Source organism: Pristis pectinata, chromosome 1 (genome assembly GCF_009764475.1).
Source record: "Pristis pectinata isolate sPriPec2 chromosome 1, sPriPec2.1.pri, whole genome shotgun sequence".
Lineage (NCBI taxonomy): Eukaryota > Metazoa > Chordata > Chondrichthyes > Rhinopristiformes > Pristidae > Pristis > Pristis pectinata.
The window spans coordinates 58,184,667-58,210,230 of record NC_067405.1 but is presented as its reverse complement, the minus strand read 5'-3'; the positions used below and the strand labels follow the sequence as shown (position 1 = coordinate 58,210,230).

The following is a 25,564-nucleotide window of genomic DNA, read 5'->3' as shown; positions in this document are numbered from 1 at the left end:
TGAACATCGACCACATCTCCATGGTACATTTTCCTCCAAAAGGACATCCCAATTTACACTCCCAAGTTCTCTCCTTATAGCCTCATAGTTTGCCCTTCCCCAATTGAAAAACCTCTTGTCCTCTCTGCACCTGTCCCTGTCCATGACAATTTTAAAGGTTATGGAGCAATGGTCACTGTCCCCCAAATGCTCACCCACCAATAGATCCTTCACCTGTCCCGGTTCATTTCCTAAAATTAGATCTAACATGGCATTCCGTCTAGTCGGCCTGTCAACATACTGCATCAGGAATCCCTCCTGGACACATTTAACAAATTCTGTCCCATCTAAACCTTTGGCACTAAGCAGGTTCCAGTCTATATTTGGGAAGTTGAAGTCTCCCATTATAACAACCCTGTTATTTTTGCTTCTCTCCAAACACTGCCTGCCAATCTGCTCCTCTATATCTCTACTGCTACCGGGAGGCCTACAGAATACTCCTAGTAGAGTAACTGCTCCTTTCTTGTTCCTTAATTCCACCCATATGGACTCTAGAGATGATCCTTCTACAACATCCATCTTTTCCACAGCCGTAACAGTGTCCCTGACCAGTATCGCCACCTCTCCTCCTCTTCTCCCCCCTTCCCTATCCCTCTTAAAACACTTGTTATTCACTAGTTTGTACTTTAAGATTTAGAAAGTATAAGTTGCAACTCCTCAAAACAGGATAGAGAAACTGGGTTTAATGTTGACTTTATTGTACTGTACCAAAGCTCAAAAAAAAGATATTTACAAACTGGAACAAAAAGACAGGTACTTCACGGAATGGTCAGTTCATGAAACTGACAGTGACATCCAACATCTATTCTGTGTATTTTCCAAGGATATCTCCATCTCTGAACAAGTAATAATCCTGGAGAAAGAAAAAAGGAAAAGATGCAGATTATTAAAAGAGGAAAATAACCTACTCACATTCAAAATATGGATGATAATACTAACCTTGTCTTCCAAAACAACTTTAGTCCCTCCATATTCTGGCAGTAGAACCGTTTCACCAACTTTTACATTAACTGGCTGGATATCACCATTCTGAAAAATGCAGATTGACTTCTGTGAACATCATTGCTCCAAGTTGTAACAATCATCCCAAGCCACTTAGAAAAAAGTCCATATTCTAAAGAGCGCTATGGATAATTTCCTCACTGACATGAAACAAGAGTTTGAGTATTCTTCCAACACAATCAAAAAAATTCACTGAAAGCAAAGAACCTCTACAGTATGTTTAAAAATACAACTGTAACAATATTTTTTGAGACAGTGCACACTTGAACTTCCATTAGGGTTACATTCCCTTAGGGTGCAACATTTTTCAATTTTTTTAAAACAATTTTTGAGTTGTGAACAACAGGAAAATCCTTTCTCGAACTAGAGAACTTCACTTGATTTTACAACTGAGTTTAACTTTAAAAATTGCGAGACATCTTGCCTCATTGAATAAAAGGTGATGTTCGTTTAAGATCACAAGAATGTGGTTGAATGAGACTTCACTTTATTTAGAAACGAACCTTTACTCGGCTGCCAGGTCCAACTGCTACAACTGTTGCTTGCAGCACTTTTCCCTGAGATTTTTCTGGAAGCATAATGCCACCTTTCGTCATTGTTTCTGCTGCAACCCTTTCCACCAGAACACGATCAAAGAGAGGAAGAAACTTTTTGAATGCCTGACCTGCCTGTTGAAATAGTTTTAAAAAGAGACATATTCAGTAACTTATTAACTAAGATTACAAACGTATTTTCCAAGTTATTTAAAATCGAACAACGTTCCTTGACATAGTGGTATTACATTGATTCATGAATTATGATCAACGTCATTGGGAAAATCTAATTATTCAGTTACAATGAGTTAGACAAATTGTTGCCACATTTGTAGCTTGTTTTAACTTGTAAAGGTGTTAAACACTTTGTGTATAACAATATAAAAGTCCCTGAAGTTATTTTTTTAAAATGCACGTTGAAGAGACGTTTTCCAATGACACGGACTGGTTCAGTCGCATGTGTGCATCAAGATATTTCGGGGGGGAAATCGTCTAAAGATGTTAACACGGGAAAATTACTGTGGTATTTTTCAGTAAATGTTCAGAATGAATAACAAACATATTAATACTTCTTTCTTAAAGTGAGTCGCCCCTCACCACAGCGTAAAACAGTGCTCATTTGACCTTGTAAACACTCCCAAACTCATGCAAGGTCGCTCATATGAAATACACGTTAACAATATTAGTTATTCGCTTCCATCCAAATATCTGTGCGGGATACAGAGCAGCAAATATGTATCAACTTCTTCGATCGACAACAGTTATGTTACAAACTGGTTTCTGATACCAACGCAAACGTGGATCAGAAATCACTATCCATTCATTCCAATTGTAACCATAACTATAGTGATGGATGGCTTTTTTTAAAGCTAATACGAAGGGGTTTAACCGTTTCTTTTTAATAATCTCTGCTAAAAGCATAGTATTCTATGTCGCGCAAGAGTTTATTGAAAAGGATACAGCTCACTACGTTACAATAAAAATCCCAAAGCCTCGGTTTATTCATCCTAGTTCATCTCCCTCAATAGAGTATATGGAGAAAACTTGAAATATGTCTTTTTTTTAAATACTTACCATTCCTCCTCTCTCTCTCTCGGAGAAAATGCTTAAAAAAATTAACTTGCTTGCAGCCTCCTCTCTGCACCGAGGACTATGGCAGATGTTCCACGTGAGGGAATAGCCTTCGAACGCGGCGACGTGACCTCGAACGTCAGGAGGATGTTGCATTTCATCAGAACGCACCTTCTAGAACCTCGAGCTGCCCTGCCTTCCATTCACCAAAAATAGAAAAACATCCGTATCGCCGCACTCCCGCTTCCATGCAAACCCGTGCAATTTTGAATTTAACTTTTTGGAGAAGAATTGCAAATAAAATTATTGCATAACGCCACTTAAGCTTAAATAACGTACACTTTGACCTTGCTTACGCCAAGCGTCGAGAAGTTTCTGGAAATCGAACCCCTGAACCAGCATATGAGCTCGACTTCGCTTCGCTTTTTGAGATTGTTCGGGTGTTTTGCAGCTGAACTTCATAAGTGCTGTAATTCCAGTACGGAATCTGGAAATTGTCTACGAAATGCAAGCTTGCTTGGTAGAAGTAGGTTGCAAAGGATGGCGATTGTTAGACTATGCAGAGTCAGGGGCGGCAGTAAGTGGCCCGGCTGTAGACCCACGTGTTCACGTAGGGAGAATCGCGGAGTCTCAGATCTGGGTTCGTGCGGTGGGTGTGCAGCTGCTGATTGCTCTTGTTGTAGGGCGGCTATCGTCTCATTTGTACCTTTGTAAAAAAATATATATATAATTAGTAAGTATGATAGTTGTGGAATAGGTTTGTTAAATAATTATTGGTTTGGAAATATTTTGCAAAATGCGTGCATCTACGCAGTGAAATGAGTCAATGAATGAATTGGAGAAATCATGGGCTATTGCGGAAATGTCGCTCTTTAGTGTGTTCTGCATTTGTAGGTCTCATTGGCAAATGCTAATATTCTTTGGGGTTGGATGTTTGTGAGCTTTTTTCTCATTACCTTTTATTTTGCGCCTCTTTGGTTTGACCTTGTGACGCGCGTCCCCTCGCGACATGTGGGGAGCCTGTGCCCGGAGGCTGAGACAAATCTCTGCCTCTCCTAATCCATCTGATAAATTGTTTACAACTTAAAACCATCATTTTGTTTTGTAGGCAATGCTCCGTTTACCATCCGCTTTGCGCCAAGTGAGGCCTGTATCTCGACTCCTGGCACCTGGTCTCAGCCGAACCTACGCTAAGGATGTGAAGTTCGGATCAGAAGCCCGGGCTCTGATGCTGAAGGGTGTCGATCTTCTTGCCGATGCTGTAGCTGTTACCATGGGACCAAAGGTGGTTCAAGTTCCAACCTGCCATTAACGGGTTGGGATTAGTAGCTTTCTCCCATTGCAACGTTTTATCACGAGCAAACTATAGTTGCACTTTTTTTTGGCAATAAGCTAAGTTGTATAGTGGCTGCGCTTCCCTCTTCATGTAGCAGGTCTGTAACAGTCAGTGTTTCAGGTGTTAAAGTAAATTGTTAATGGGATTCACTGAATGGAATTTGATTGTAGCAGAGAACCTATATCTCAAAAAAGGGCGGCAAATGAAGGATAATTGAAGTGAAGAATGAACGAGATATAATTGGTTAAAAGCCAAGCAGAGTTAAGAACCATCATTTGTTTTTTTGTCAAATTTGCAACGTTGTCACTTCAATCCCATTAAATCAGCATGTGCTCACTTTCATAAATTGGTTCTGAACTCTGCTGGCCAGAGGGTCCAATGTTCAATTGTTACAACTGAGCCTTGAAGTAGTGAACTTTTTTTTGATCTGTAGGGTGTTTGACCTGCATGAAAAATTATGCTTTTAGATCTTTTTAAACCAAGCTGTTGCTGTGAATAGTTTCTCTGCCATCCAACAAATCAACAAAGTCATCAAGTGAAATGGATTACCTCCTTTCAGAGGCACAGGTTTTCTACCTCAGTCATGCAACTCTGGATAAAACTGCAGGCTTTGGAATCTCACAACTGCTTCGTGAGATAGTAGATACTTCACAAACATTCAATGAAGCAACATCAGTCGGTTTTTTCTCTCTGTTAAGAATTATGCAGACTCGAGCAATGCATTCTTCCCTTAACATTAAATCCAGCATCATTCCTCCTTGAACAAATAACTCCTAAAATGTTTGATTACAAATGTGATTAAAATTAGAGGCATAGATAAGATAAACAGAATCTTTTTGTCATGGTAGGGATATCAAAAAGAAGAGAGCATAGGTTTTCAGGTGAGAGAAATTTAAAGGCGATTTGAGAGGAAAGGTTTTTTCTTACACAGGGAATGATCAATATCTGGAAATTGTTGCCAGAGGAGTTAGTGGAATTAGATAGTCACTGAATATAAGAGGCGTGTGGATGAACAAAAAGATTAATATAGATGTGGTGGTCCATATCAATATTAGAAATCTCATTGGGGTTCTCTTCATTATTGAGTGTTGCCCTCTGCTACCAATTCTTTAGCTTGAGAGAGATGGCTGCAACATGAGTTTGGGTTTGGTTGGCGCTGATGTCTTTTAAAGCTTTCATTAATCCTTCTGGTTTAAGTATTCAGCACAGTCACTGTTCACTTGCTGTTTTATCATTAACTACAGTGTTATTAAGTACAGTTAGATTCTTCAGTGCATGTTGCTTTATTGTAGATTTCTAGATCACTAAGTTTTACACCTTGGATAGGTTCTGTTACGGGCAGTAGTTTGGGTGAGAAGCTCTTCAGGTTTTGAGAGAGCCCTCTTGGGTTTCTTTAGGAAAACTAAACTTCTCTTTTCCTGACAGTAATCTTAGCCAGTATGTTTTACAATAAAATTGTACTGTGGGGAACAAAAATGTTTTAGTAACTTGAGTTCTTGGATGTATGCAATCTGAGCATAATATATCATTGGGACCTTGGTGGGGGGGAGGAATATCATGTATCCAAGGAAATATCAAAGACAAGTTTTTCTTTTAAGGCACTCTGTTTATCGTCATGAGAGATCTTAGTTGTTAGCAGAAATCTATTTAACTTAAGCTAAGTGGCCTATTGGTCAAATTGACCATATTTCAGTCCTTGAGTCAGTACTTATGAAGTGGATATCTTTAAGCTTCTGATAAACTTTGCAGACTATTTCAAACTATGCTGTTCAAGGTCCCTTGGCTAAATATTCAGCATAAATATCACATATCTTTGGCCTGATTACAGCTTCATGTCTTTCTGCCTGCTTCAAAGAGCTTACTCTGTCTGGGGGGGAAGAGGTCTTTGCACCCCAGGGAAGTGATGTTACAAATTTGAGAATATTATAGGTATTTCCATGGCTCCAGTAGCACTCCAGGACAGGATCTAACCATAAAATTCCTCAGTGGGTGGCGCAGTGGCACAGCTAGTAAAGCAGCTCCTGGGCTCAATGGATGCATAGAGTAATACAGCATGGAAAGGGGCCCTTTGGCCCATCTTGTCCATGCCTACCAAGGTGCCCACCTAAGTTAGTCCCATTTGCCTGCAATTTGGCCCAGTTCTCTTTTAAGCCTCTCCTATTCATGTACTTGTCCAAATGTCTTTTAAATGTCATTATTCTGGCTGCCTCAGCCACTTCTTCTGGCAGCTCGTTCCATAAACATACCACCCTCTGCATGAAGAAGTTGCCCCTCTCTTAAACCTATACCCTCTAGTTTTTGGTTCCCTTTCCCTGGGGGATAAAGACTGTGTGCATTCACCCTATCTATGCCCCTCATGACTTTATACGCCTCTAAAAGGTCACCCCTCAGTCTCCTACCTTCCAAGGAATAAAGTGGTATTCTGCCCAACCTCTCCTTTAACTCAGGCCCTTGAGTCCTGCCAATGTTCTTGTAAATCTTTGCACTCTTTTTCAGCTTAATGATGTCTTTCCTATAACAGAGTGACCAAAAGGGTATACAATACTTAGTACCAAGTACTCGGTACCAAGTCCAGCCCCACCAACATGTACAGCTGCAACGTGATGACTCAACTCTAGTACTCAGTGACACACAAGAAATTCTGTAGATGCTGGAATCTGGAGCAATACACACAGTGCTGGAGGAACTCAGCAGGTCAGGCAGAGGGAAATGAACAATTGACGTTGCAGGATGAAACCCTTCATCAGGACTGTGCCCTCAATGCCCTGACTGATGAAGGCCAGCATGCTAAGTGCTGCCTTCACCCGGTCTACCTGTGGTGCCACTTTCGGTGAACTATGTACTTGTGCTCCTAGGTCCCTCTGTTGCACAACACTCCCCAGGGCCCTACCATTCACTGCATAAGTCCTACCCTAGTTTGACTTCCCAAAAAAGACTTCCCAAAATGCAACACCTCGCACTTATTTGGATTGACAATCCTCAGCCCACTTACCCAGCTGATCAAGATGTTCCTGTAATTTTTGATAACTTCACTGTCTGTGATACCACCTATGTTTGGTATCATTCACAAACTTACCAATCATGCCTTGTACGTTCTCATTCAAATTGTTTGTATAAATAACAAACAGCAAAGGTCCCAGCACCAACCCCTGGAGCACACCAGTAGTCATAGGCCTCCAGTCTGAGAATCGACCTTCATCATCACCCTCTGCTTTCTAACATTGAGCCAATTGTGAATCCAGTTGGCTTGACATTGGTCACCGGGAACATGGTAGAATCTATTATAAAGGATGTGATAACTGGATGCTTTGAGGGGGGGGGGGGGGAGGTAAAATCAGTGGGATTAGATGAAGCATGAATGAGAAATTGTTTGGCAAAGCTACTGGAGGTTTTTTTTTTGAGGGTGTAACGGGGAAAAAAAAACAGATAAGAGAGAATCTGGGTGTGATGCATTGGATTCTCAGAAGGCCTTTGATAAAATCCCCCACAAGATTAATGTGCAGTGTTAAATCACATGGAATTGGACATTATCCACTAACATGGATTGAAAATTGATCAACAGACAGAAAAAGAGTAAGTGGATCTTTTTCAGGCTTGCAGTGGTAACTTTTGGGTTCCCGTGGGGATCAGTGTTTGTGCCTCAGCTGTTCAATGATTTGGATGAGGGAACAGTTTTTGAGTTTATTTTTGAGTTTTTCCTTGCAAAGTAAGTGTTGGATTAAGTTGTGCGGAGGATGCAGGGACACCAGAGGCCACTTGCATTGAATGGGCAAAAATGTGGCAGATGCATTATGACTTGGATAAATATGAACTTGTCCATTTGGGAAGGGAAAAGTAGAAAGGTGTGTTTATTTAGATGTTGCTAGATTGAGAAGTATTTTTATTGTTAATATACCTGGGCATTCTTGTACAGAAGTCACTGAAAGCAAACTTGCAGGTGCAGCTTGCAGTTAAGGCAAATGGTATGTAAGCATTCATAACGAGGAGTTGAGTGCATTGAGTGATAGGCCAAGTCACTGAATATATTTAAAGAGATTTCCAGACAGATTAAAGGATGTGGGGATAGAGCAGAATATTTTATTGAGATAGGGGATCAGCCATGATTCTTTGGTGGACAAGCCCCCTCACCCCTTTCCCCTCCCTGCCCTCGTGACCTGCCCATCTATTCCCCACCTCCTTCCCTTTATTCCATGGTCTACTGCCCTCTCCTACTGGATTCCTTCTCCTTCAGCCCTTTGCCTCTCCTACCTATCACCTCTCAGCTTCTTGCATCACTCACTTTCATTTCCCCCACCCACCCACCTACCTTCACCTCACCTCACCCCCCCTCTCATTCTGGCTTCTGCCCTCTTCCTTTCTGGTCCTGATGAAGGGTCTTGACCTGAAACATTGATTGTTTATTTCCCTCCATAGATGCTGTCTAACTTGCTGAGTTCCTCCAGCATTTTGTTTGTTCTCCGTGTTCCAGCATCTGCAGAATCTCTTGTGTCAAAGTGGCCTGTTTTTCCTGTGTTCCTAACACATTTTCAAGTCATTTCTGTTGGGGAAATGGCCAAAGAATCCCAAACAGTTTTCATTGAAAATGTTCTTTACCTTGCAGAGTAGTGCATTCATTCAGGTTGGTCCTGGTATTCAGATCATTTTTCCAGAGTGAATGCTTGTTTCTTTTGTTGCTATCCAAGCAATTTATGACCTGATCTTTGAGAGTGCTGTTTCAATTTGAGGTGAATATGAAGGGCTATTTGCAAGATGCTAGAGGAGTTATGGAAGTGGCTGGAACCAAGTTGTCCCACAACAAGCTGGCGTGGTGATGAGCCTAGTAGAGGTGCTGCCTTACAGCTCCAGGGACCCAGGTTCAACCCTCACCTCCAGTACTATCTGTGTGCATGTTTTCCCACATCCCAAAATGTGGTAGGTTAACTGACCTTTGTAAATCTTACCACGAGGGAAAGGGGACAGGAAGAATTGGTGGAAGTGTGGAAAGAATGACGTAGATTAGGGTAGGATGCTTGCTGGTTGGCATGGATTTCCATGCAGTATATCTCTATGGTTCCATAAAAAGTCAGTGCCTCCCAGGGTCTCAGGAAAGAAAAATTGAATAATGAATTCTGATAAATGCATAACTAACTATGATTGTTGTTTGCTGTTTTTATCTAGGGTCGAACAGTCATTCTTGAACAGAGCTGGGGAAGTCCTAAAGTAACAAAAGATGGAGTGACAGTGGCCAAAGCAATTGATTTAAAAGACAAGTACCAAAATATTGGTGCAAAGCTTGTACAGGATGTTGCCAACAACACAAATGAAGAAGCAGGTGATGGAACGACCACAGCAACAGTTCTTGCAAGAGCTATTGCTAAAGAAGGATTTGAAAAAATCAGTAAAGGAGCTAATCCTGTGGAGATTAGACGAGGTTAGTTTAGATCACTTCGTTTTGATTGCCAAATGTTTTATAATTTACACTTTTTTTCCCAGCAAGGATACTGTAAGCTAAACTCGACCAATATAAAAGATTTGCATCTATAATGCAATTGAGTCTGTAACATATTAAAATATGTACAACATTATTCCATAGACAATTATGAAACAAATGAAAAATTAATGTGTTTAGTGACTAAGTTTTGGAAGTAATGACAATGAGACTGCATCTCCCACTTGAGCAAATCAAAAAAACTGCAGATACTGGAAATCCGAAATAAAAGCAGAAGATGCTGGTAAGCATTCAGTAGGTCAGGCAGCAGCTGTGGCAAGAGAAACAGTTAACATTTCACAGATCCTTCATCAAAACTGGAAAGTGTGAAGACAAGTTAGGTTTACAATGCAGAGAGAGTGGAGGAGGAATGGATGGGACAAAGGGAATATATTTGACAGGGTGAGGTCAGGGTTGCCCAGGTGATTCCTCTAAAATTCAGGATCCTCTCAGAATCCCTTTTCCGCTTTAATCCTGTTGACTTGCTCTTAATCTTTGCATGAAAGCTGGTAGGTTCACAAGATTGATGTGAACTGTAGCCATCTTGTGTGCGGAGGGTAAATATATAGACCATTTAAATTTTCTTTTCTGCTTCTGTAAACATTCTAAAACCAATTAAAATATAAGCTTGAGTAGTGCACAAATTAAGAGCCAAACTTTATTTTTCTTGCAACTCGATCCTTTGACACCAGAGGTCAGTATTGTACCTCTTCAGTGTTGTCTGCATGACTTGAACTTAGTTTCTTTTTTTTGCCTTCATGTTGAAAATTAAAACATAATTTGGGCTCACTCAACAGGCACTGTACAGCTCTGACATGAGAATGCCCTGATTGACTGATTAGTCATTTGATCTTTTATTTTTTATTGGATTTATTGCTGTTTGGCAGCACTTCCCTGCACAGACCAGTATTTCTGGTTGGATCCCTTCTAAATGATTTGCATTGTTCAGATAGTGCTTGTAGTGTTATTTCATCAAACTGTATTATGTTGAACTCCACTTGTCTAGTTACCAATTTCTCATAATTTTGGAGATAGGTGGCCACATTTTCCATGTCTGAAACCCTCCTGCTACATATCTGTCAGTAAATCTTTTGGATTTATCGCTAACTCAATATTATGAAGAGCGAGAGATGTACAGCACTGAATTCTGGATGACTCTGTTCAGTGTTTTTCCTTGATCTTTCCATTTCCCCCCCCCTTCCCCACATCCTCATTCACTCAACATTTATCTCCTTCCTTCTAATTTGGGATGCACAGTGGCAATGCTGGTACTGTTCACTTCCAGTGCTCCAAGTTCAATCCTGACCTCTGGTTCTCCCTGTGACCACGTGGGTTTCTTCCCATGTCCCAAAGATGTGCTGATTTGTAGGTTAACTGGCCATTGTAAACTGCCCCAAGTATATAGGAGAACTGGGGGGGGGGGGGGAAGGAGGAGGAGGAGGGAGGTGGTTGTTAACAAGCACATGAGAGAGTAGGCTACAGGCACTATCAGAGGGGAAATGGGGTTGGTGTACTTGCTTTGAGCCAGAATTAATGGGCCAAATAGCCCCCTCCTTTGTTGTAAGAAAATATGAAAATTCCTTAAATGTGCCGAGATCGTGCAGTAAATTCAGATAGAATTGAGGGTTTTTGTGAAATTAATGGATGCTGTTATACACTGGAAAGATGATTACATGGGTAATGTGTTAATTTTATTTTAAACTCGAAGCTTGGGAATCATTTCACAAATTTTTGCTTTAATTTTGCATTTGGAAGGTGCTTCATTGAACATTCAATCTTCTCACCTGGACCTGGTGGAATCGATCCCTGTTCTAAGGCTTATTGTTCACAATTAGATTTGTTGTATTCAGTTGTTAATGTTAAATGTTCTGCACATCCAGTTTCAAATATTTTCAACTCAGCCGTAAAATATTTGGGGCATGTGCTGAGTTTTATTGCAAAATGTTGCATCAATTACAAATTTTTCAACTAACTAACTACTGCATGGAGGTTGAAGTGGGAATTGTAGCTGCTGGTTGGAGCTGCAATAGCAATTTCCAGTGCAGCACCATCTAGTGATAGGACGGGAATACTACAGGATCTTTCCCTGGAATTTTTATTTGTTGCTCTTAATTCAAATTATTTTTTTGTTTTCCTCTATTATATGGTAAATAGCTAATTTTGAATTTAAATTTCAGTTGCCACAAATTGGAATATATTAGTTGTAAATATGAAGGCAAAATTGACCAAGATTAATCAAAACAAACTACTTTATTAAAGTCACTATAAGAAAATGAAACTGAGAAACCAAAGTGAACTTGCAAAATCAAAATGGGTGTTTGGTCAGGAGAAATTCCTAAAACTACTACCCTTTTGAAATGTGGCAAAAGTTACCACTGGATCCTTGCTGTTGAATAGCCTGACCTTAATGATAGTGTTTGAGAAATTTGCAAAAGACAAAGCCCATGATAGGGTGCAAGTGCCACATAAACAAATTTGTCTCCCTAGAGTTCTTTTGGAACATGATGGTGACTTTGGGGAAAGATGCAAAATCACAAATGGGTAGATTTCCTGAATCTTGATAAGTTTTTGGGTCAGCAAACAACACAAGGAAGCTTGCAAGAAAACCGCCATTGGATAAATGATTTTTTTTTCCCTATTGATTCTTTGTGTTGATTATAATTGACATGGGTTGCAAAGGGAAAGTTGCTTCAAGGTAAAGCCTAAATAAATAGTAATGTTGAATATGCTGGTATTTAAATGAAACAGTTATCATTTTTGTGGTGTAGATATTTTGGTGAAATTATAGAGCTTTAATGATTTGTGCCTGTTTTTTTTCTTGCAGGTGTAATGCTGGCTGTAGATTCAGTAATTAATGAGCTGAAAAAGATGTCCAAGCCAGTTACAACTCCAGAAGAAATTGCTCAGGTATATCTTTCAAGTAAGAAATACATAAATGGCTCTGAGAATTCGTAGGAATTGCGGTGACATTCAGCTGAATGAAATGAGACTTTTAAATTGAAATAAATAAGACTTTGACAGGGTAGATAGAGACTGCTCTGTGAATGAATGGTTTGAAATTAGGGGATGAGATAAGAGATTTGTTATTTGTAATTGATGTGAAGAGAAGTTTCTCACAGTTGTGAAATTTAGCACTTTACCTGCAAGGTTTGTGCATTTTGAGAGTTGGTATATTCCGAACTGAGATTGGACATTGAGGGAATTGAGTGGATGGGGATAGAAAACGATAATAGAAATGGGTAGGATCAGCCATAACATTGAATATTTGAGCAGGCACAGGACACTATATGGCCTACAGTAGTTCCAATTAAATGTCTTTATTTGCTGTACACTTCAAATGGTACATTGTGATCTTGAATCAAAATCCCATTCTGATGCCATACTTTAGCAGATACAAAAACTAACTGGTATCTTTCAGCTCATCAATGAGGACTTTCCTACCGAAAGATATTTTGAGAGGGTCATTTTTTTATTTTGCATGTTTGCAGATAGACTTAATTACATAACTATCATAACTGATGTGTAAATTCTTTGTGTGATGCAAAGTAAATGTATACATGTGTTTGGGGAAATAGTAACCCATATTTATGTAGCGTTGTGAGTGACCAAGGTGAAACTACTTGTTGCTCCATTTGTCTGTTATACCAAAATGTGTCTGCTTTAGTTTTTCTTGCACAAGTTTGGTCGGACTGATTTGAAATGTGTATTGTACTCAGGACCTTTTTTTAAGTCAACTTTGTCTTTCTACCTTTGCCTTAAAACAATTTAGTCTTTGTATCCATTGCTCTTTGGAAAAATTAATTCCTTGGACTCATGACTGTCTGAGAAAGAAATTCCACCTCCACTGTCTTAAGTGGGTGACCCTGTTGTTATTATTAAACAGTTCTAGGTTCTGTCATCCTCTCACGTCAGCCCAGTCAAGCACTTTCAGGATGTTGTTTCAAAGCTGTCCTGTCTCTTTTCTAAACTGTCAAGTCCAGCTTGTCTGACCTTTCCTCATAAGACAACCTGACTACTCCTAGGTCTATTGAAAAGTCACTGACTTGAAATACAAATTCTGCTTCTTTCCACACGTGTTGCTTGATCTGCCAAATGTGTTTGAGTATTTTCTGTTTTGTCTAATTTGTAGCTTACCAGAGAAAAATCTGAAATGTACTCCCCAAGCTTTGGTTTTAGAAGTTCTATGTAGTTAAGACATTCAAAATCTTTTAAAATGCTAGAATTGAAGGAGTTTTTTTTCTTGCCTTTCTACATATGTTTTGAAAATATGGACGTAATGCAAGCTCTTGTGTTCTGTCTTTCAGTTTTACATAAAGAACATGGCAATGTACTCTTGTGCTGTCTATTGCACCAGAATTTCAGATTGTTTCTCATAATTCCACCAGCTCTGCGGTTTGCAATATAGCCCCACCATTTATAATTCACCACCACCACCAATAACTTTTCTAAACCCATACCCATTGTCTAAGTCCCAAAGCACTGACTTAAAGTGCTTCACGATATACACCTTCACACACGAGAAATTTGATTGAAAATGGGTGACTGCAAATAGGACTTTAATCTCCCCAAGGCCTGCCAGTGTAATTCCCTATTCAACATGGCATTCCATGTTCTAGATATTGGCCTGGAATTCCCTTGGCACTGCTATTCTCCAATGGAGTACCTTTAGAATCCCTTCTTGTGCCCATAAGTAGGGCCTCTGCCAAAGTTACAATATTAGCTCCAAAGAAATCATAGACCATTTAAGTGTGGATCCTTCCTCTCTCCATTATTGTTAACTAGGGCTTCTTTTGCAGTCGTAAAGCAGTTTCGTTTTGACCCATTAGTGTCATGCTGTTTTACAGGAAATCCCGGGTGCCTACAATGTGATTCATTGTCTCTGTAAACATCTTGTAACATAAGGTCAGTTTTCCTGATTCTCTCTCTTTTCTAGGTGGCAACTATTTCAGCCAATGGAGATAAGGATATCGGTGAACTTATCTCTGATGCAATGAAAAAAGTTGGACGCAAAGGTGTTATCACTGTCAAGGCAAGTGTACGGCTGGAATATTTAAGTGCTGTGCGATGGAGAAGGGTGTACTCTTTTTTAAAGAATATTTTAATAACTTTGTTACATGTTCTGTAAAATAGGATGGCAAAACACTTCATGATGAACTTGAATTAATTGAAGGAATGAAATTCGATCGAGGTTACATCTCGCCCTATTTCATCAACACAGCTAAAGGTAGGTTTCGGGCCTGCAATCAGTTTCTGCTTTTATCTTTAGTTTGTTATTAAAGTACCCAGGGAAAAAAAATTACTTAGAAACTAAAGTGATGTTATCCTCTCCATGCTTTTTCCCTGCCCTCTCTCAAAAGTTGTGGATTGGTGTCCTGGATTTGGATTTCTGGGGGTTGAGTCATGTAATCTGCAGGTTGTGCATGTCATGCCACCATGTATTCATCATCATTAGGTACAAATCCTAGAGCTGTACGTAAAACATTGATGAGAGTCTTCATGTGGACTGCAGCAGCACCACTTGAAGGGAACTGGTGCTAGTTTTGTTAGTAACATCCATATCTTTAGAATGAATTTCCTTTGTGTAAGCTCAATGAGTCTCTGTAAAATGTTGGACCGTGAAGAATGGCCTTTCCCATGTCCATAGTACATTTCTCCCTTCTGTTTTTAAACCAGATTCAATTGACTTATCCCAAGTCACCAAAACATAAGTCTTTATATTATCAGTGTTTCACCACTGTTCGTATCAGCATTTGGATTAATTTGATAAGTTAATCCTGGCTGCCGTTTCCCCTTCTCCATGCTAGGTGAAGGATCTTACTGATGTTTGGGCTTCATATTGGAATTTGAGCACACTATTTCCCAACTGCTGAGTTGATCAGATATCTATAATAAAAATAAATGTTTTAAATTTCACAGGCCAGAAATGTGAATTCCAAGATGCATACCTTCTACTTAGTGAAAAGAAAATCTCGAATGTGCAGTCCATTGTGCCAGCCTTGGAAATTGCAAATACGCATCGTAAACCTCTGGTTATTGTTGCTGAAGATATTGATGGAGAAGCACTCAGCACATTAGTGTTGAATAGGTTAGTTTGTGAGCCTTAATTTAAACTGGGACTTGTAGGACTACAAAACTACACATATTGGTGTCTATGTGCTTGAAGGGGCAGATCTTGTGGTTAAAGTCCAGCAGGTCTGCTCAGATTTAACTGGGCTGGAGCTTGGGACTCAACCCAGGCTGAAGTGTTGGTCTTGGGACATGGGCACCGTGCAGGTGGATGTTGGGGTCCAAACTCTCAGACCGAGATCTGGCACTAAACCTGTCCTGGGTTAACGTGCCACAAATAACTGTAGTCTAGTTGAAGTGAATAGGAAGAAACAGTTGTCTAGAAACCAGTAAGTGGACTTATTTGATATAATCCTGTTTGTTCAAATGCTTTTGGTTTTAATCTGTAAGAACGTTCTGGAAATATTCTTAATGTTTGTGCCAGATATGAATTCACAAACAGTCAATCTTAGTGACGGATTTGATAGCCAGTGAAATTGGAGTAGGGCTTCTGTAGCTGCTGAAGCCATTCTGGGGGTGCAGTTGGCCACTTGTACTGGAGGAGACCCTGTGTTGCACTGGGCTTTGCCTATTGGAGGAGAGCCAGCCTTCCAGAGAATAATTTTGTCTGGGACCACACTGAATGAAACATGAGCTCTTTTTTTCAATGAGTTGCTAACAAGAGCTAGTGGCTCAATGGAATATCGGCTTATTTGTGTATGTAAAAAAAAAATCAAAGCTGATATTTGTGTAGAATGATTAATAATTTTGGGTGAATTGGGTATGTGGTGTTTTCATAGAGATGCGAGCAGCATTGTATGCCTAAAATATTCTGTTTCTGAAAGAAATTTATGTTGTCGTTATTCCGTCTATTTTAATTGAAGTGTGATTAACTAATCTAATACATGAAACTTTAGTTTTCTGACTTCTGATCTACAGGCTGAAGGTTGGCTTGCAAGTTGTTGCTGTTAAAGCACCTGGATTTGGTGACAACAGGAAGAACCAACTAAAGGATATGGCCATTGCCACTGGTGGTACAGTAAGTAGTGTTGCACAATTCTTTTCAGCAAAAGTAATTACACTTGCATACACTTACTTACATACTTACACTTACATTGCTTCAGCAGTCACTGCTTTTATCAATTTTCTCAAATGATCCTAAAATTCCTTTGATTTTGCAAAATTATTTTTGTGCACCCAGAGAGCAAGGAAAATAGTGCATGTATCATGAATGAATCTGTTTTAGTAGAGCCAGATTTCTAACTGTGATCTTTCTAGGTATTTGGGGATGAGGCAATCGGCCTTAACGTGGAGGACATCCAGGCTCATGACTTCGGTAAAGTTGGTGAAGTTGTGGTCACCAAAGATGATACCATGCTGTTGAAAGGAAAGGGTGATAAGGCTGCAATTGAAAAGCGCATTGAAGAAATAACAGAAACATTAGATGTTACCACAAGTGAATATGAGAAGGAAAAGCTTAATGAAAGGCTGGCTAAGCTATCAGATGGCGTGGCAGTGTTGAAGGTAAAAAAAAAATTCGTAAATTTGATAGACATTAAGTTTACTCTGGTGTGTGTGTATGTGTGTGTGTATGTGTATATATATATAATTGCCATGCAAACATATATTTGCTTTGACTTGATGCTCATTACTGTGGAATTAATGTTTGAAAGGGATAGAAGTTTCAACTCTTCCCTTAACCGGGATTTCTTACTGGGGTCAAGAAATGTGGCTGAAGAGCAGTTTACCATAAATCTGGAAACCTAAACTTTCAAATACTTTCAACCATACTATTTTTTGTTTCTAGTCCACAAATTCAAATGGCATTAAACAGTTCCTTAACAGCTTACACTTAGCACTTGATGTTCTAATCATTAGAATAGACTGCAGCTTTTGCACAGAGAGAGAGGTTGTAGATCAGCTGTATTTCCAGTTTATTCCTAAATTTTGATTTATTTTTGACTTTCTACCATATTACTGTTGGTTGTATTTTCTTGATTTTGACAATGCTACTCATGTACTGAGTCAACAGTTGGCTTCCTGCATGCTTTGCGGGGGAAAAAATGGGTGGGAGACCAGAATGTTGATAATCAAAGGGACCCAGTGTTCTTTGAAGCAAGGTTCTACAGGTGCAGCAAGCAGTTATGAAGATATTCAGTAGGTTAGCCTCCATTGCAAGTAAATTGCTGTCTAAGGAAATCTTGCCACAATTATATAGGGCCTTGAAGCCATTGAGTACTGTACAGTAAAATTCTGATAGTCTGGCACCTTCATGTGGCACCAGATTGACAAAATTTTCTGGACTACATAATACTCTATTAATGGACTAATGCACTTTTTGAATTCATCTTTTTAGATGTTACGCAGTAGTAAAATTTTGCAGTAGACCAGATTTGTTTAAAGTGAGTAAGAACAAGGTCCTAGTAAACCAGATGCTGAACCAGCAGGATTTCCAAATGGGATTGTGGATTGTCAGATTTTTGCTGTATATTGTCTTAGTCTGTTTTACTTAAGGTGGGGGGGATGGTGGAGGAGAGTAGTGTGAAGGGATTAGTCTGATTGAAATGTCCATAATTAAGAAGTCTTGGGTAGATCCTGGCAGAGTACAAAAGTAGAAATTGGTCTCCAGTGAGCAATCTCTTTATGAACCTTGAATTTTTGAGTATCCACAGCCTTTAGGGGTAGAAAATTCCAGTAATTTGAATGCATTCAAACTTGAGGTTTTGGTTTGGAATCAAGGGAAATGAGGGTTATGATATCAGGAAAATTTGCATTCAATCGTGATCTTATTCAAGCTGGAGTAGGTTTAAAAGCCCAATTAGCTTACAGCTCCTGTTAGTAATAAGTGATAGAGCTGTTCAAAGTATAAAATTAACTTTTATTTTACTGTGCATTTAGATTGGTGGTACCAGCGATGTGGAGGTGAACGAGAAGAAAGACAGAGTAACTGATGCACTTAATGCCACCCGAGCGGCTGTGGAAGAGGGTATTGTTCTTGGTGGTGGCTGTGCTCTGCTGCGGTGTATTCCAGCATTGGAAGCTCTCAAACCAGTCAATGAGGATCAAAAAGTTGGTGAGTGATTTAATTCACTACAGGAGCATCAGAAATATTCCAAGCATTGCATTTTATGTTAAATACCAGCAAAGTTATGACTCGATGTTTTGTTAGATGTCACTTGTACCCAGCTCTTTTTATTTGGTAAAATTAACCAAGTGATTTGAACAAATGGGCTGTGAACACATTAAATCTGGATTGACATGGTGTACCTTTGTCCTGGCTACTTAAAATGGGAGTATGTCAGCTGATGAATATTGCTTCATCTACTTTCAAAGGCCAAGCTGTCACCAAAATAATGTATTTGAGCATTTTACTTCAGCCATTGGCTTACATTTGGCATTTCCCAATAACCAGTTTCAAATGTAGGCCAGTTTCTTGCATGCTGTGGTACTGTAAATTGCTATCTTTTTGTGATCTATAGGCCTTGTGGAAATCACAGGGACTGTTCATGGTAAACTAATGGATGTTTTTGTTTCAACAGGAATTGAAATTGTTAGTAAGGCTCTGAAAATACCTGCTATTACAATTGTCAAAAATGCTGGAGCTGAAGGAAGCCTAATCGTGGAGAAAATCTTGCAGAGTCCACCAGACATTGGCTATGATGCAATGGCTGGGGAATTTGTTAAGCTGGTGGAAAAAGGAATTATTGATCCCACAAAGGTATGCCTGGGTCATAACATATTTTCCACAACTAAAACTTACAATCATTGAGCCACTAAATTTTATTGTGGCTGGGTTAGGTGCAAGTTGACTATTAAAACTGGTTCTAATAATCAATAAATTGAGTAAACTTTTAGATCTACATTGCATGTTATTTTTGATGCTACTTTCCTTATTTTCCCCCCTCAAGTCTTCTATACTGAAGGTCAAGTGACTTATTTTGTTTAAATATGGTTTTGGGTAGAAACTGACCCTGTGATTATTTTCATTTTCAGGTTGTAAGGACTGCCTTGATGGATGCAGCTGGAGTTGCCTCCCTCCTAGCAACAGCAGAAGGTGTAGTGACAGAGCTTCCAAAAGATGACAAGGCACAAGGAATGGGGGGTATGGGTGGCATGCCTGGTGCTGGTATGGGAGGTGATATGTTTTAATGCCCTTGGTGCAGGGTTTTCTATGACCTGAGGTGACTGTTAGTATGGTCTCAGTTGAATGGCTGCTTCAATAGAAGACTACAAGAGACACGTGACTATGCAGCAAGTGTTGCAGAAACTGTCTCCATCTGAAATACTTATAATTAAGTTAAGAGCTCAGTTGGACTGTGCTGGATCTCAAATAACCTGTTTACTGCCCTCATTGTCAGTGCTAAGAATTGTAATTTATTTTGTATTCTGAATAAAATCAACATTTGTACATTCCTGGAGGTACTGAATGTGAAGACATTACTTATTGATTTTATTGTAACAGTATTGTGCTGATGATTTTTTTAAAGGCACAGGTAACAAATGATCAAGGGAGGTTTTCTGTGAAATGACTGATCTGTATGCCATCCAGTACAGTACAAGATATCATGTAACATTGCCTTAAATAAAAGCAGATCGTTACCTTATGTTTTGTGATTTCAGTATGGGATAGTTTGTTTGCTTCCCTAGCTCTTCATGAATTAATGCATAATTAAAACCATACAGTAAAAAATTTTAGAACAAATAACCATGCATGGTTTGAATTTCAATGAATTCACTGTTTGCAGAGTATACTTCCTCCCTCACTATGTCATGAAGAGAATCATAATTGCTGGAAGTACTTTGCTCACATTGTCCACCTGGAGTTATGATAAACTTCTCATCCATTTATGAAGTTGCTCAGTAAGTGATTTCACTGTAGCAGCACAAGAGGCTCTTTATACCCAAATGTTATCACAAGCTTTTGGTTCTCTACCACAGAGCAAGGAACAATTCTAATCTGGCTACAGCTGAAAAAACAGGAAATGACAGTATGTGTTACACTTTTACAAAGATGTGTAAAAGCCCAAACTTTTACCTAGGTCTTTTAACTTAAGTGATATTAATTTATCTGATGCCTTGATTTGACCATTGATTTCCATTTTTATAACTATTGAAAATCACAGATGGACCCATCTCAGCTATGTTAAGAGAAAGATGAGGATAAATATAGTAAAAAGGCATCAATTTTTAAAAAAATTATGAAAATATCAACACTGTCTGCCTTTAGAGAGTATTAGACATACAGGAATTAGTGTTTGACACAAATCACACACTACTCACATCACCTGAATGGCCTAAAACACGCGAGACTTGGCTGCCTTCCCCATCTGCACAATTATTGCAGCCAGTCCAGCTTAATAATGCACAACATGTGGAAAAATTACATTTAGTTACAACTGAATTATTTGCACTTTATATACATGTATACTTGCATCTGTGTTCGGCATGTAACACTGTCAAAAAGCCTTTCCAATAAAGTTACAGTGCTCTTATTATAAAATCAAGTGTTACAAGTAGGTAATGAAAGTCACTGCCACATTTGCAGAAGTGGAAATGTGCCACACTAATAAATAAATCTATACAACTTTCAAGAAGGGGACCTACAACAGTTCCTTCCAGCTTTTATTTACGTGTGATGCACCTCATGAAGCATAAGTTCTCGTGGGATGTTGGTTTCTGGGCCATACAATTTCTTTGCTCTTCTTTCAAATGCTGCTACCATCTGTTTAACGACTTCATCAAAAAACATAGTGGCAAGCTGAGAGTGCAGCAAAGAACGGAATTCAAAAGAAATCTGTGGGCGAGAAAATATCAAATTTAGCTACCTGCCATAAAACAGGTAAAATATAGAATTAAAATTAACATTTAACTCATGCAGAAATTTTTTAAAAATTCAATACCGATTAGAAGTAAATTACAATTAACTGAAGATGCACTTTGCATATTCATTGCAATCCTGACCTCAGGATACCACAACACCATTTTTACAAATTTTTTTAAATAAGTCATCACCTATGGAGGAACTGCAGCTGGCTTGAGCATCAAGCTCACTGGATGCTTTACTCATCACTGCATTATTCTAAAGCCAACAGCCTCCTACCACCATTCTTCAAGTGCCTCGATGACAACATATGGCACTAATGTGAAAATAAAGGTTGCTTCTCACAGTTGGAAACAAATTTCAATTGCAGGTAATACTCATCTTCAGCTAATTTGATCAGCAAGGACCAGAATGGAAAGAGTGGCTGCTTTCATCCATTGCCAAGAAGAAATTGGAAACATTAAATATGCACCTACCACATTAGCCAGAGAGTAATCCACAATTCAGAACAGACAATTTGCACTCAGAACCTCAAATCTAAATCTGAATATACTGGGAAACAAACCCTCCTCAAATTCATTCTGTTCCCTACTGAATGTGGTAATTACTATGGTTTGGTGCCCAGGACACAAAAAATCCTTCAGCATTCTGGCTTTCAGAATTTCATGCATGAGTGTTAAACCACAAGGAAGAGACAGCTGGTTAGGTTTTGGGTCAAACTTGAATATGTTGATCACCCCCCCCCCCCCCACCCTGAAGCCCGAGGGCCAACATCTGCCTGGATCGAGCAAGTCCAGCTGGGATGAAGTCAGAGATACAACACAGAAACAGGCCCTTCAGCCCACCACATCCATGCTGACCATCAATCACTCATTTACACTAATCACATTACTCCTATTTTTTTATTAAATTCTTCCCACATTCCCATCAACTACCCCAAGATTTTACCACTCACCTACACACTAGTGGCAATTTACAATGGCCAGTTAACCTACCAACACATCTTTGGGATATGGGAGGAAAGCAGAGCACCCGTAGGAAACCCATGCAGTAACAGAGAGAACATGCAAACTCCACACAGACAGCATGGGCCGGGTGGAGTGGCAGTTGGACTCACCGAGGGGTACACAGGAGGCAGAAAATGCTATAGATAGGAGCTTCATGGATGTGGTCACGAAGGTTCAACCAGATAGATGGGTGACTGCCAAGAGAGGCAGGCAACTACTGCAGGAGTCTCTTGTGGTTGTCCCCCTCTCAAACAAGAACACTGTTTTGGATACTGTTTTGGGGGAAGGGAGGGGGTGGTGGTGGTGGTGGGGTGGGTGTAATGACTTCTCAGCAGAAAGCAACAGCAGCAGCCAAGTCAGCACCACAATTAGCTCTGTTATACAGCAGGAAGGATCGAAGTATAAGCCAGTGATAGTGATGGGGGATTCTATAGTCAGGGACACAGTTAGGCATTTAGAGGTCATGAGCAAGACTCCAGGATGGTGTGTTGCCTCACTGGTGCCAGGGTCAAAGATGTCTCTGAGTAGGCACAGGACATCCTGAAAGGGGAGGGTGTGCAGCTGGAAGTAGTGGTCTATTTGGTTCTAATGACATAGGCAGGATGAGGGATTAGGGCCTGCAAAGTGAATTTGGGGAGTTAGGCAGAAAGTTACAAAGCAGGACCTCCAGGATTGTAATCTCAGGATTACTCCCACATGCTCCCACACTGTCACATGCCTACAAGGCAAGAAACAGGAAGGTAGTACAGTTGAATGCATGGCCCAAAAGCTGGTGTGGGAGGTGGGGGCTTCAGATCCCCAGATTATCAGGCACTCTTCCAGGGCAGGTGGGATCTATACAAGAAAGACAGCTACGCCTAAACTGGATGGGCATCAATATCCTTGCAGGGACGTTTGCTCATGCTACTTGGGAGGATTTAAACTAGTGTGGCAGGAGGGTGGGAACCAGAGCAGTAAATCAGCAGGTGGAGAGACTGAGTGAGGAGAAAGTAAAGGTTAGGTCGAGTAAGTCTAATAGGAAGAATGAGTAGAACCAGGTTAATGAACACGGTGGGATTAACAGTCTGAAGGGCATTTATTTTATGCAAGGAGTATAATGGGCAAAGCAGCCTGGATTAGTACATGAAACTATGATGCAACTATTACAGAAACTTAGTTGAGAGAAGGGCAGGACTGGCAGCTCAGTGTTCCAGGATTTAGATGTTTCAGATGTGATGGAGGAGGAATGTAAAAGAGGTGGGGAGTTGCATTACTGATCAGGGAGAACATCACAGCTGAACTTTGAGAGGACATCTTGGAGAGTTCATCCATCAAGGCCATATGGGTGGTACTCAAATAAGAAAGCTGCCATCACTATGATGGGATTATACTAGAGGCCTCCCAATAGCCAGTGAGATCAAGAGAAACAAATGTGCAGGCAAGTCATGGAAAGACGTGAAAACAACAAGGTAGCTGTAGTGGGTGATTTTAACTTTCTCAATATTGACTGGGACTCCCTCAGGGCCAAGGGTTTAGATGGGGCAGGATTTATTAGGTGCATCCAGGAGAGTTTCTTGAAACAATATATCGATAATCCAACCAGGGAAGGGACTTTACTAGATCTTGCACTAGGAAATGAGTTTATCCAGGCAACTAACTCCATTAGTTTCAAGATACCTACTGGACAAGGATAAAAGTGGTCATCAGGTGAAAGCGTTAAACTAGGGGAAGGCTAATTACAACAGTATAAGGCAGGAGTTGGGGAGAGTAGATTGGGAGCAGCTGTTTAAGGATAAATCCACATATGACATGTGGGAGTCCTTTAAAGGCCAGCTGGTTAGAGTTCAGGACCAACATGTTCCTATGTTATATACAAGGATGACAAGGTTCAGGAACCTTGCATGACAGGAAATATTGTAAGTTTAGTCAAGAAGAAAAAAAGCACATGTATGGTTTAGGAAGCCGAAATCAGACAAGGCCCTTGAGGAATATAAAGGAAGCACAAAAGAATCTAAACAAGGAATGAGGATGATCAAAAGGGGCCACGAAATGTTTTATTTAAGTAGGATTAAGAAGAATCCAAAGGCATTTTATACATTTATTAGGAGCAAGTGGGTAGCTAGGGAAATGATAGATCCAATCACAAAAGAGGGAATTTATGCCTGGAGAAAGAAGTGGGCGAGGTCCTAAATGATTATTTGCACCACTATTCACCACAGAAAAGTTATAGATGACGGTAAGATCAGGGAGGCGAATGTCGTTATTCTAAAGGCATATCAATATTAAGGAAGATGCATTGGGTCTCTTGAAAAACATCAAGATGGATAAGTCCCCAAGGTCTGATGAAATCTATCCCAGGATACAGAGAGAGACAAGGGAGGAGATTTCTGGGGCCTTATCTGATATCTCTGTATTCACTTTAGCCACAGGCAAGGTGTCAGAATACAGGAAAATAGCCAATTTTCCTCCTTTGTTTAAGAAGGGCAACAGAGGCAAACCAGGAAATTATAAGCCAGTGAGCCTTAGTTCAGTGGTGGGAAATTATCAGAGAAGATTCTTAGGGACAGGATTTACTCGCATATAGAAAAGGATAGACATTAGGGAAAGTCAGTGTGGCTTTGTGCAGGGAGAGGTTGTGTTTCACAAATTTGATTGAGGTTTTTTTGTTATAAAGATGATTGACGAGGGTAGGGCATGAGTAAAGCATCTGACAAGGTCCCTCATGGTAGCCTGGTCCAGAAGATTAATCACAAAGGATCCATGGTGAGTTGGATACAAAGTCGGCTTGCTCATAGAAGACAGAGGTTAGCAATGGAGGAATGTCCTCTGACTGGTGTCCACAAGGATAAGTGCTAGGACTTCTGTTGTTTACGATGTACATAATATATTAAATGATCTGGATGAAGAAGTACTTAGTCTGATTAGCAAGTTTGCAAAAGACATGAAAACTGATGACATTGTGGATATAGCAGGATGAACACAGTGCTGGGGAGGTGGAAGAAGTAGATATGATAGCAACATTTAAGAGGTAGGTATTTGGACAGACAAATTAACAGGCAGGGAAGAGAGAGATACGGACCATGTGTAGGCAGATGGAATTAGTTAGACTGGCATCATGGTTGGCGCAGACATGGTGGGCCGAAGGGCCTATTCCTGTGCTGTACTGTTCTATGTTCCATGGTCATTTACTTTGGACAAAGATCCTTACAAGAGTCATGAGTGAAGGTTTGATAGTTTAGATTGGGCAAATACATGAAGTAGTAA

General features: G+C 39.9%; 3 protein-coding genes across 6 annotated transcripts in view; 1 reads left to right on the top strand and 2 right to left on the bottom strand.

The window, feature by feature from the left end:
• Positions 1 to 714: 714 nt before the first annotated feature.
• Positions 715 to 2,816, bottom strand: hspe1 (heat shock 10 protein 1). The gene is made up of 4 exons (XM_052045693.1): positions 2,649 to 2,816; positions 1,545 to 1,709; positions 979 to 1,068; positions 715 to 892 (listed from the first exon to the last, which is right to left on the bottom strand). The coding sequence occupies exons 1-4, from the start codon at positions 2,799 to 2,801 to the stop codon at positions 842 to 844; spliced, it is 459 nt and encodes a 152-aa protein (XP_051901653.1). The 5' UTR covers positions 2,802 to 2,816; the 3' UTR covers positions 715 to 841.
• A 188-nt stretch (positions 2,817 to 3,004) lies between these two features.
• Positions 3,005 to 20,097, top strand: hspd1 (heat shock 60 protein 1). Of its 3 annotated transcripts, none has more exons than XM_052045334.1 (12): positions 3,005 to 3,171; positions 3,754 to 3,930; positions 9,139 to 9,391; positions 12,273 to 12,355; positions 14,382 to 14,477; positions 14,579 to 14,672; positions 15,365 to 15,533; positions 16,433 to 16,532; positions 16,772 to 17,017; positions 18,392 to 18,566; positions 19,033 to 19,211; positions 19,487 to 20,097. In XM_052045334.1, the coding sequence occupies exons 1-12, from the start codon at positions 3,151 to 3,153 to the stop codon at positions 19,640 to 19,642; spliced, it is 1,749 nt and encodes a 582-aa protein (XP_051901294.1). In that variant the 5' UTR covers positions 3,005 to 3,150; the 3' UTR covers positions 19,643 to 20,097. The 3 variants fall into 3 exon arrangements, with proteins under 3 accessions (XP_051901294.1, XP_051901226.1, XP_051901361.1); XM_052045266.1 differs by having other exon boundaries at positions 3,007 to 3,294; XM_052045401.1 differs by lacking the exon at positions 3,005 to 3,171 and adding an exon at positions 3,268 to 3,378.
• Positions 19,845 to 25,564, bottom strand: part of coq10b (coenzyme Q10B) — a 19,049-nt gene continuing 13,329 nt past the window's right edge. For both annotated transcript variants that reach the window (XM_052045534.1, XM_052045583.1), the window contains exon 5: positions 19,845 to 21,287. In XM_052045534.1, coding sequence (XP_051901494.1) covers positions 21,120 to 21,287 — 168 coding nt within the window. In that variant the 3' untranslated portion in view covers positions 19,845 to 21,119. The remainder of the gene's footprint in view (positions 21,288 to 25,564) is intronic.